At 46.1% G+C, this 12,297-nt stretch overlaps 1 protein-coding gene across 1 annotated transcript in view; it reads right to left on the bottom strand.

Moving 5' to 3' along the window:
- The window catches only part of LOC125244294 (gastrula zinc finger protein XlCGF57.1-like), a 35,632-nt gene that overhangs the window by 11,806 nt on the left and 11,529 nt on the right, over window positions 1-12,297 (bottom strand). Inside the window, exon 3 of the mRNA XM_048154344.1 lies at window positions 290-441. Within this exon, the coding sequence (XP_048010301.1) occupies window positions 290-374 (85 nt within the window). The 5' untranslated portion in view covers window positions 375-441. The remainder of the gene's footprint in view (window positions 1-289; window positions 442-12,297) is intronic.

Genomic DNA, 12,297 nt, shown 5'->3' with positions numbered 1-12,297 from the left:
CAAAAACAAAGTGAATGTCAGTAGAGCTACAGTACGGCAAATCATTGCATTATGATGGAAGATGTGACCATAGTTGGCTATAATGCGTTATGGTAATGTACTATAATCACGCCATGATGCAGGCAGTGTTTAAATTAGAAAAAATGGAAAAAAAAATACTATAGTAGTCAATGGAGGGTGAGATCTGGTTAGTTACAAACATTCTTCTGAATACTGTCCTTTGAGTCTATACATTTATTTAAAGAGATCATGACACAGAATGACTGAAGACTCTGAGAATTAAACCAACCTGTTTGTTCCTCAGTTTCTTCATGTTTGACTCTGAATGTTTCTTCAATCTTCACGTCTTCACTCTCCTCTTTAATAAACTCCATCTTTATAATAGTGTGTCACGTGGATCTCAGTCGCTTCACCAGGAGTTTATCTGTGTGTTTGGACACTCTGTCATGATCAAGATGAGAATAATTAAAAGAAAGAAAAACATCTCAATCAGATCTAGTTCAGTAGTTCAGTGCACTGGTGAGAGAGTCAGAGTGAGAGTTAATGGCCTTAAATGATCTGATTAGACTAAAAACACTCAAAACTAGCACTACAAATTAATTAAAAGAAGCTTGATTTCTCTTTCATTACTTGCCAGAGACCAAACAGCATATTTATGAAAGAGAATGAGAAATGAAACTTCATTTAGGTTCATTGCTGTTATTTATGCACTTTTACACATAAAAACTTTGTTCTTTACTGTTATTAGATACATTAATATGTTAATTTAAAAAATAATTCATTTTTATAGTTCTCTCTATAATTGTCTGAACATGCTGCACTGATTTAAACACTTCATTTGATTAAAAACACAAACCTTTCTTCAGCAGAATCACAGATGCATGAGTGCAGCGCAGCCTTATGACGTCATGTCAACACACCAAAATAAAAGTCCCGTTCACACGAAATAGTTCAAATACAGAAAACACTTTCAAAAAATGATCAGATCAAAGTGTATTCAAAAGGACAAATCACAGATTCCCAAAGCTATCAATGCCACTGAAAAATTATACAAACTACAGAGCATTAATTCTCATGAATAATTCATGAATAAATGTCAAGCATCTTGATCTTCATTAAAAATTTGTAGTTAAAAATTAAGTTTGTCATTGCAGAGAGATATACTAATGTATTAACTAACAATATAATATTATTTACTGTATTAACTAAATCTGAATCCTTGTCGAATATATCCATCTTATTCCATCTCAGTTTCTCCACAGAATATAAGATCAATAAATAAAATCAAATGTCATCTTTGTTTTGTTAAAGTGCATTATATTAAAAGGGCCATGACTCTTAAAGTCCCCGCAGATGCGCACTGCTCCATTTTTCTGTACAACCGGGACTATTGGAGTAGCCCATTCACTGTACTGTACCAGTGACAGTACTCCCATTTCATGACACGGTTCAGCTCCACTTTGACATTTGGATGAAGAGCATACGTAACGACTCTGGGCTGGCAAAACTTGGGTTTGTGTCTAGGTTTCAATGTTATTTTAGCTTTTATGCTCTTCATTTCTCTCAACTGTTTAACTTCTACACTCTAAAAAATGCTGGATTTATTTTTTTAGCCAGCAATATATTAATATAGTAAAAGGCATGTTTTTGCTCAAATTTGGAAAATTTGTTGGGTATTTTAAGCTGAAATTTCACCAGACCAGAGACTTCTATTACATCTTGTGAAAGAGGGCATAATAGGTGCCCTTTAACCCAACATGCCGGGTTTGTCCATATTTTACACAGCTTGGGTTGTTTTTAACCCAGCATTTTTTAGATTCAACTGGACTTTTTATTTCTTTGCAGCTCAGTTTGCTCTGACACAACCGCTCTCTGCTATAGAGTGGTAGATAGTCCCCCCGCACAACATACAATGGAAGATCAGCTGTCTGCTTGCCCATTTTCACATGCACATCAATTACACCTTCAGGATGCAATGCTTGTCCAGTGTTTGGAGAACAATGTCAGTTGAGCAAAGGGGCATTGGGCATTTTTGCTGTGTTTCCACTCTTAGTATTTCTGTCATTGTTACTTCTCCTGCAAACGTGACTGATATGGCCCTTTTTTCCACATGTATTACATTTTTTGTCCTTAACCCTTGTGTTGACACTGTCACACAAAGAAAATGTCATGAGCAACAATACCACAGTGTTCATTTTCTTTAAATTTTCCTAATTAAAAACAAATCAAAATGACAAACGCCAGGTCTTTATGTGAACTCATGCAAGTGACTGACAAAATAATTTTTATGTACCTTGCAACTGGTTATTTTGTGAAATTATCCACATGACTGATAACAGGATATTGCATGTGCCTTGCAGACAATGCTTTTACACCATATTAAACAATTAGGCAATATACTAAAATAGTGAACAGTACAAAAAAGTAGCATATCTTATCAAGTTTGTCAACTCCCTCTTTGTTTTTGCCTTAGTAGATGACTTCTGACTTCTTGTCCTCCCTGGTACTCACAAGGGCATCTTTATGTAGAGTGGTCATCAGTAGGGCATTCTTCTGTTTCTTCGAGCAGAATGACCAGGGCCGGGGGAAGCGCTGGTCAAACTAGGGAATTGACCAGGGGGCAAGACCACTAGAGGGTGCCACAGGCTGCACCATGACGAGCACGAACATTGAATAATCGATGGCTTTGTTAAGAGCAGGGAATCACAATGAGAAGTTCAAATTCTAGTGGTGCTGAATACAGAAGGCATGCACAGGCAAAATGGAAAAGCTTGGAAAGCTATCCAAAATTAACTTTTTCCAGAAAGGTTCTGATACTGCTCAAGAAGCTAACCTTAGTCTAGCTAGTTCTAGTGCTTGTGGAGCAGTGACTAAAGAGCAGAGGGGTGGAAAGATGAAGGATGGAGACATGGCATGCTCTCAAGTCTGGAATTGCCAGTAAGAAAACTGAACTGTCGTAACATGGAGCTGATCAAGAGCGAGAGAAATCACTGGTGTGCCGTACTAACCAGAATCATCAGCACAATATGCCATTTAGCTGAACAGAATTTAGCCATTCGCCTGATGTTTCTCACATTGAACAAATGTCAGTTTTTCTGTATAGTGTGGCTTGTGAGACATCTGGGGCCGTATTCATAAAACATTTTATCTTACCACTAAGAGTTCTCCTAAATAGCAGTAAAAGTTCTTAGCTAAGAGTTTTCTCTTAAAACCTATTCACAAAGCTGCTGAGACAAACTTTTACTAAGGAATAGACTGAAGTCTTAAGCTAAGAGTAAGGCAGGGTTGACCTTGTTGCTATGGAGTATACACACAGTGATTGGCTGATGGGGAGGAGTCAGCGATTGAATCATAGAAATATTGTAGAATGAGGTGTCATGTTTCCATATTAAAATAAAGGTTTTAAAATACAAATGTTGCCCTATTCAAATAAATATTTTTTAATAAAAAAGTCAAAATAAAATGTTGCCATTGTTGCCATAAAGATTTAAAATAGCTTAAGTGTCACTAATTAAACTAGTATATACAGTTAATTGTCCACCTCTTGGATGTCTGCATCTCAAGAGAATGCAGAATTCAACCGACAAATTATGTTTTATAAACAAAGTTTGGGAGAAACACATTCGAACAGCCTTTCTAATCAGCTCGAGAAGAGGAATAAATACACAGACGATATATATATATATATATATATATATATATATATATATATATATATATATATATATATATATATATATATATATATATATTTTTTTTTTTACTCTATTAAATTATTTGTAAGTGTGAACCCATGAAAACCACTGCCACAGGTAATCAGACAATATTTATTTATTTGTTAAAGATTAATTTTTGGCGTCTCATCATAGATTCAAATCTATAAATCAATTTTTTTTTTTATTGCATTGAATTTTATTGCATTTATGAAGAAAAGGTTCAGCACCTAAGTCTCTATCACTATTGCCTCAATGGTGTTCAGTGTCTTTGGGTGGATTCGGACTGTTTGTGATTTGGTCTTAGTAACTTAGGAGTCCTCTTGACTACTCCTAATGTTTCACAGATTTAGGAGCTAGTTTTAGCGCTAAAATGCTTTGTGAAATACTCTTAGAGCAAAAATGTAGGAGTCCTAAAATTAGGACTGACACACCCATTATTTTTAAGAGTTTCTCCTAAATCGGCAATTTAGGAGCTACTTTTAGCCTTAAGATGTTTTGTAAATACGGCCCCTGGACTACAACGACTAAAACGCTCACCAGCGCAGTAGTTTTGCAAATACAGTACAAGAAATCTCGATGGAGGTGGGTAATTTTCAAAATTGTCTTATAAAGTCATAATATATGTGACTGTGTGTGTGTGTAGATGGAATAAATTCACTCAGAGATCAGGTGGATGGTCACTCAGGGTTTCTTTACTGTATCTGCGAGAAGAAGACTGGGAAAACAGCACCAAAAGGCTTATCAGCAAACAGCATATAGCACATCGATGTCGCATACAACGTCAGCAGGACGAGCTATGAGATTCTGATTATATACATTTTCTCAAATTGAGCGTGAACATATAGTGGAAAAATTCTTAAAGCATACATCCATAAAAATAAAATATAAGTCACGAATACAGACAATTCACATTAATACAGTGAAAATATAAACTCAAGTAACCATTATTTTACATATTTTATATAAATGAAAAGAGGAGAGAAGAACGCAGCCCTTAGATGGCACAGTTACACAGCAAAGAGCATGTGCGAGACGATAAAGCACATGTGCTAAAAGCTAACATTCAGCTGGGGCTAATGTTTTAACATAGAACATGACAAAAACTCAAATAAAACACATACCTGGGAAAACAGCACCAAAAGGCTTATCAGCAAACAGCATATAGGCGACAGAGCGCGCGAATATTCCCGCCGAAATGGGCGGGGTTTAGGGCTATATAAGCGGGCGTTTCGCCATAGGATTTCAGTTCTCTCTCCTTCAGCGACGACTTCACATCGCTCCTCGCTGATCTCCGACTGAAGCCTTCGCCGCCTGGAAGAAGCTTGCCTGGAAAGAAGCTCTCGCCGCTGTCGAAGAGGCTCCCGCAGCGGACTGCTGAGCTCGCTGAGGAAGAAGCGCCGGCGCCCTCGTCGACTGCCGCCTCGAGCGCCGTCTCGAGCCGCCCGCTTCCCGCTTCCGGCCGCCTGCCAGCCCGTCTCCTGCCGCCATCCGGCGCGCCTAAAAGAGCGATTTTCCCGCGGTTTATTGCCGCTCTAAAAGAGCTTTCCAACAGCGGTTTTCACTGCTCTAGCGTCCCTCGCCGCTCTAAAAGAGCCCCTCAAATGCCGTTTTCACAAATGCCGCGCCACTCGTGTGGCACATGCAGAGCCCCTCTGCATGATGACGACGACGGTCACGGTGAGTGCGTCGGCTGCCTGGGCAGACCCCATGCAGAGGCCGTGCTCACCGGGACCTTGTGTTCTCACTGTGAGAACATGAGTCTCGCCTCTCTGCGCTCGCGGATCGCCTTCTTCAGTGAAGGCGATCTCGCCGCTCGCGCCCTCCCGTCTTCCTCCCGCGAGCCGGCTAGGAAGAGACGGCGGGGTAGAGCGGCCCAGTGCACGGAGTTGGATGACGTCACGCCGGCTTCCCCGCGTGCCTCACCCTCTCCCCCAAGAGAGCAGTCCCCCGTCCTGTTCTCCCGCCCTGAGCTGCGTCCCTCGGCAGATGCGAGCGACCTCATCTCTTTTGGCGGTTCTGAGGACGAGCCGCTTGATGACGTCATGTCTCTCGCGGCCTCTGAATCCGAAGGTTGGGCCGGTGATTCTGACCCCGCCCGCCTTCCCTCGCTGGAGCCCATTGACTGCAAGCCGGGTATGGATGCCGAGCTCTTCCGCATCCTTTCGAAAGCAGTAGAGGTTTTGGACCTCGAATGGGCTCCGCCAGAGGAGCCATCACGGAGCAGGCTCGATGAGTGGTTCCTGCCGGGTTCCCGCCAGGCCCCTTGTCAACGCACCGCACCGTTTTTCCCAGAGGTTCACAACGAGCTGACGAAGTCATGGCGCGCCCCGTATTCTGCCCGCCTATGTACTACGCATTATTCAGCTCTCACCTCTGTGGATGGCTCTGAAGAGAAGGGTTACGAGTATTTACCGCCCCTGGACGAAGCGGTGGCGGCTCACCTCTGTCCCCCCACGGCTGTGGGTTGGAAAACTAAGAGGGCCCTTCCATCCAAGCCCTGCAGGACCACTTCTGCCCTGGCTGGCAGAGCATATACGTCCGCGGGCCAGGCTGCCTCAGCGCTGCACGCCATGGCTATTCTCCAGGTGTTTCAAGTGAAGCTCCTCCGTTCTCTGGATGAGTCCGGCGTCGATGCACCTGCCTTCCGTGACCTCCGCAGCGCCACTGACTTAGCCCTGCGTGCCACAAAGTCCACAGCTCAGGCCATTGGACGATCCATGTCCAGCCTGGTCGTGCTTGAGCGCCATTTGTGGCTCAACCTGACCGAGATTAAGGAGATGGACAAGACGGCCTTTTGGGATGCCCCGGTCTCTCCTTCTGGTCTCTTCGGGCCAGCAGTAGAAGGCTTTACGGAGCGTTTTACTGCAGCACAAAAGTCGTCTCAGGCTATGCGACACTTCCTGCCTAAACGCCCTAGCTCCACGTCTGCTTCCAGCCGCCCCAAGTCTGTGCCAGCTCAGCAGAACAAAACTGCCCCCTCTACCTCTCAGGCAGCACCACCCAAGGAACAGCGCCATCGTAAGCGCTCCTCCTTCCCGAGGCAACGTCAGGGACCCCGGCCTAAGATTACGCTGGACCCGACGCCTCCTAAGCCCTCCTGATATTTCAGGAAGGAAGAGGATGGGGCAAAGTCTCGCCACGGCCGGACCACCCAAAAAGCTCTTTCGTTCCACCCCCCCTCCGCCTCGTTCAGCTCCGGGCGTGGGAGATATGTTCAGTGTTGTACTAACTGGGCCCAGTGCTGCGTCCATGCAAAACGCTATTCTTATGGCGAACACTATGAATATTCTACCTTCTCTAAGAAAGAACGAAGTTTCTCTTCCACTCTCTCCGGTGCACGGGCCCCCGATTGGCGGCCCGTCACCCGATACCATTCAGCCCCTTGTCACGCGGGCCGAGGCCTGGCGGGCCATCCCCGGAGTGTCAAGCTGGGTTCTGGGAACCATAAGTCGAGGCTACTCGCTTCAGTTCGCCCGAAGGCCCCCGCGCTTCAGCGGGGTGCTTCAGACTTCAGTCAACACGGACGACGTTCATGTCCTCCGAGCCGAAGTCATGTCTCTTCTGAGGAAAGGAGCTATAGAAATAGTCTCCCCCTCAGAGAGCAATTCGGGGTTCTACAGCCGTTATTTTCTAGTTCCCAAAAAAGATGGCGGTCTCAGACCCATCTTAGATCTCAGGCTCTTGAACCTCTCCCTCATGAGACGGAAGTTCAAGATGCTAACGCTGAAGCAGATCCTCGCGCAGGTTTGCCCCGGGGACTGGTTCTGCTCGCTGGACCTGAAAGATGCATACTTTCACATCCAGATAGCCCCCCATCACAGGTGATTCTTGAGATTCGCGTTCGAGGGTGTGGCTTACCAATATATGGTCCTTCCATTCGGACTGTCCCTAGCTCCTCGCACTTTTACCAAGTGCATGAACGCGGCGCTTTCCCCACTGAGACAGATGTGAATCCGGGTTCTCAATTACCTCGACGACTGGCTCATCCTGGCCCAGTCACGAGCCGAGCTGGAGCATCACAGATCCGTGTCACTCAGCCACTTGGAGTGCCTGGGTCTCAGGGTCAACTTTGCCAAGAGCTCACTGCTCCCCAGCCAGCGTATAACATTCCTGGGTGCAGTTTTCGACTCAGTCCGTATGACGGCTGTAGTATCTCCAGAGCGCGCTCTGGCCATTCAGCAGCTCGCGGCATCGGTCAGGAACAGAGCCTATTTCCCTCTGAAGTTTTTCCAGAGGATGCTAGGGCTGATGGCTTCCGCCTCCCCGGTTCTGCAGCTCGGCCTTCTTCGGATGCGGCCTCTGCAGTACTGGTTGAAGTTCCGGGTCCCTCCTCACGCCTGGCGGCACGGCCGCCTGCGTCTCAGGGTCAATCAGGCCTGTTTGGCAGCTCTGAAACCCTGGATGAACCCTGTATGGTTCAGCCAAGGGGTACCCCTACAGGCGGTGTCCAGAAGGACGGTGCTCTCAACGGATGCGTCCAACACAGGTTGGGGCACTCTTTGCGAGGGCAGACCGGCCTTCGGCTCGTGGTCTCACGAGGAATGCCATCTGCACATCAACTGCCTCGAGATGTTGGCAGTGATTCGAGCCCTTCATGCGTTCCTGGCACACCTGACAGGGCGTCACGTCTTAGTCCAGTCGGACAGCATGACAGTGGTGTCATACATAAATCACCAGGGCGGTCTTTCGTCCAGCCGCTTATGCGCTCTGGCGAAGCGTCTTCTGGAATGGGCATCACCGAGGTTTCAGTCGCTCAGGGCGACTCACATACCCGGGAGAACAAACTTGGGAGCAGACATGCTATCTCGGAGCAATGTCCCCTCAGACGAGTGGATGCTCCACCCCCAGACGGTTCTCATGATCTGGGAGTTCTTCGGAAAGGCAGAGGTAGACCTCTTCGCTTCAGAAGGCAACTCTCACTGCCCAATTTATTTCTCGAAGGAGGAAGATGCGCTGGCCCATGTCTGGCCCAGCACCCTCCTTTACGCTTTTCCCCCGATCGCTCTGATCCCACAGGTCATCAGACGAATCAGGGAAGACAAGCACAGAGTCCTCCTGGTGGCCCCGCTCTGGAGGAGCCAAGTTTGGTCCTCAGAGCTGTTCAGGCTTTCCACAAAAGCTCCGTGGCCGATCCCCCTGAGACGGGACCTCCTCTCTCAGGCGAACAGGACGATTTGGCATCCCCAGCCAGAACTCTGGGCTCTGCACCTCTGGTCCCTCGACGGGAGCCTGCTAACCTCCCCGGGGACGTGCTGAATACCATTTCTCAGGCAAGAGCTCCGTCCACGAGACGCCTCTACGCCCAGAAATGGTCGGTCTTTGTTGACTGGTGTTCTACACGCAACATAGACCCAGTGGAGTGTGACGTATCTCCGATACTGTCTTTTCTCCAGGAGCGTTTGAATCTGGGTCGCACTCGTTCAACGCTCAAAGTTTACGTAGCAGCCATTGCAGCGTTTCACGCTCCTATCGCTGGCCAGTCAGTGGGACGAAACAACCTCGTGGTGCGTTTCTTGAGAGGTTCTAGGCGATTAAATCTTCCTCGTCCTCTCACTGTTCCCACCTGGGACCTCTCTTTGGTCCTCAGAGCTCTTAAAGGGCCTCCCTTTGAGCCACTGCGTTCAGCTGACCTCAGGCCCCTGACACTCAAAACCGCTCTGCTACTTGCACTAGCATCGGTTAAGCGAGTTGGTGACTTGCAGGCCCTCTCCGTGAGCCCTGCATGCCTTGAGTTCGGGCCCAACGACTCCAAAGTCGTTTTGAAACCTAGGCATGGCTATGTCCCTAAGGTGCTCTCGACTCCATTCAGAGCACAGGTTATTTCCCTCTCAGCGCTTCCTCCCTCGTCGGACGAGCAAGAGTTGGAACTACTCTGCCCTGTCAGGGCATTAAGGACCTACGTTGATCGATCACAGCCTTTTCGGCAATCTGATCAGCTCTTTATCTGCTTTGGTGGCCGCACCAAGGGGTCTTCGTTCTCAAAGCAACGTCTTTCGCGTTGGATAGTCGACGCTATTGCTCATAGACATGCCAGAGGGGGTTAGTGCACGCCTCAAACACACTACTACAAGTCAATTAACCATCGTAAGGACCTAGAAAACTATTTATGAAGATAAAAAAGTTAGTTAGTTCTGCTTTAAGGAGACATGGAAATCATGCAGTTCTGGGGAGGCTCCAGGAATGTGTTTGGGAACCCCTGCAGTAGGCAGGCTCAACTAGTTACCTTAGTAGTATTCTGCATCCCTCCACCACTCCAACTCCTCAATCTCAGCCAGTGATATGGAGAACAACTGTGGGTCTGAGTTTCAAGCCAATTTCGAGCCGTCAATCTCCTCGGAAAGCATGGCAGAAGGTCCACGAGCTGGAACTGAACTTGGCTCACCCGAGCTGCCCACAAGACTACTTATCAGCACAGATGATGGGACATTATTTTCAACTTGACTGCAGTGTTTTATTCTACATCATTCAATGCATATTGCCTTTACATAAATGAACCTTTATGCTATGCCAATCATGCATTTTTCTAAGAGTTTCTCCTAAATCAGCAAGTTAGGGTTTTGTGAATACAGCCCCTGAAGTTCTTAAATCTTCTTAAAAACTTAAAATCATGCAGTAACTTTAACATGGAGGGGATTGTGTGTGGAGTAGGTTTGGTTCATGCTAGTTAAGTTCTGGTCCTATGCTGGTCAAGTGCTGGTACATCAGCATCCCAGCCTCAAAACCTACCTTAACAGCATATGCTGTTTTTTTAACGGGTAGCCAGTTTTGATGTTTCTTTTACCTGTCTGTCCATTTCACCAGGCTGTCTGACAATTTGTGAAACAGGACTTCTGCCAGAATGAACCAACCTTTTAAGCTGGTGCAAGTAGCAAACAAATCTGAACGCACTGCACTCATCAAGACCAGGGGCGCCGTTGGCACGGGGGACAGGGGGGGTCAGGACCCCCGCAGTTTTGAAAAGAGAGAAGTCGACCCCCGCACTTTTGATAAGGGCTGCTTCAATTAGTCACACTATATCATCTTTTAGCTTAGGATATTTTCTTTCAAATGAGACCATTTTCACGTTTCTGTGAGCTTCCGTTCGTAAATAATCAGCTGTTTTGTCGCGGATGTGAACAGGAAATGCGCTCTCGAACGGAGAAACACGCGATCTCCAAACCATCGATCAAAGCGTGCTAACGTTTTAGGACAGGTCGATGGTATATAAATCATGCCCGAACGTTAGCATTTGTCAATCAAGCCAAACCGTCCATTCAGAAACCGAGAAATTTGACACTTTAAGGTAAGGAGGCTGATCTCTCAGGTTGACGCGCGAGCTGGCTTGACTGAAGTTTTCGTGAGGATTTATAGTTTATGGCCCGTTTTGATTTCGGTAATTACATCTTGAAAGGCAAAAGCATTGATGGCATCTATAAAAGAGATATCTGAAATAGAAACGAAAGTGATATTAGCCTCATCCAGTGGAGGACGCACGAGAGGAGATCTGTGCGTTTAATTGGTATGTGTATACTGTAATACTTAATTTACAATGCTTATCAGTGGTGTGCACTTTGATCGTGAAAGTGAAAGTGCCTTTTGCGGTCGCATCGCGGTGCTCCCGTGTTCCCGATGTGAACGTAAGCTCTAGTCCATTACAATTTAGAGCAGTTAAGGCCCGGGTCTACTTCATTTCCCGCATTCCGTTCAGTCTCGCACGAGCCTTTCAGAGAAACTCCTTTGCCCATGAGCGCGGAAAGACCATGGGAAAGACGCGTTCGGCGCATGCATATGTGCACCGCCCGTTGTCATAACAAATGGGAAAACTGAGGAAGCAGACAAATTAATTTTACACAGAACACGACACAGTGACAGACTGCTACTTTTAAAGAAAGGCAAACCATCAACATTCAAAGAAATGTCTAATTCCCTAAGCCTACTTTGCTACTGTGGGGACACAGTGATTCAAGAGTTCTTTGCAATCAAGGTAGATTTATTGCATGCCAGATTTGACCAGCAAATTTACACTGTCACAAGTCTCTAGCAAAGTTCCTGCTGTTTTGGGAAGCTCTCAATGCTCATTTTATACATCTGTGGCTATGGAAGTGATTGGAACACCTGAATTCAATGATTTGGAGGGGTGTCCCAATACTTTTGGCAGTATAGAGTACTTCTTGCCACAAATCGTACCAACATCCTCTGAGCTTGCCTTTCTATATGTGGAAAGTACTCGCCCTTAAGAGAAAAATAAGATTTCACTGACTTGAAGTGCACTGCAGCCAGTACATCAGACTGAAGGCAGAAGAAATCATAAGCAAGTCAAACTCCAAAATTCTGAAGTTCTCATCTTAAAAACTTAAAATCATACAGTGCCTTTAACATGGATGGGATTGTGTGTGGAGTAGGGTGATTGGGTACAGTCACAGTTTTGGGTGTTTTGTCTCCAACTGGAGCCATCTCTGGAGATGTCCCAGTTTTACAGCATATTCAAAGCACCCCACAAATACACTGAAAAAAATAAAAGCTGTCTACCTCAACAGCTTAATACTTGAAACTATAGCAAACAAGATGGTCAGGTCAGGTGTGACCACTGGAGTAAATGTGC

This window comes from Megalobrama amblycephala, linkage group LG14 (assembly GCF_018812025.1).
Source record: "Megalobrama amblycephala isolate DHTTF-2021 linkage group LG14, ASM1881202v1, whole genome shotgun sequence".
NCBI classification, from domain to species: Eukaryota; Metazoa; Chordata; class Actinopteri; order Cypriniformes; family Xenocyprididae; genus Megalobrama; species Megalobrama amblycephala.
The sequence above is the reverse complement of the archived record's forward strand: the minus strand, read 5'-3'. Positions and strand labels throughout refer to the sequence as shown.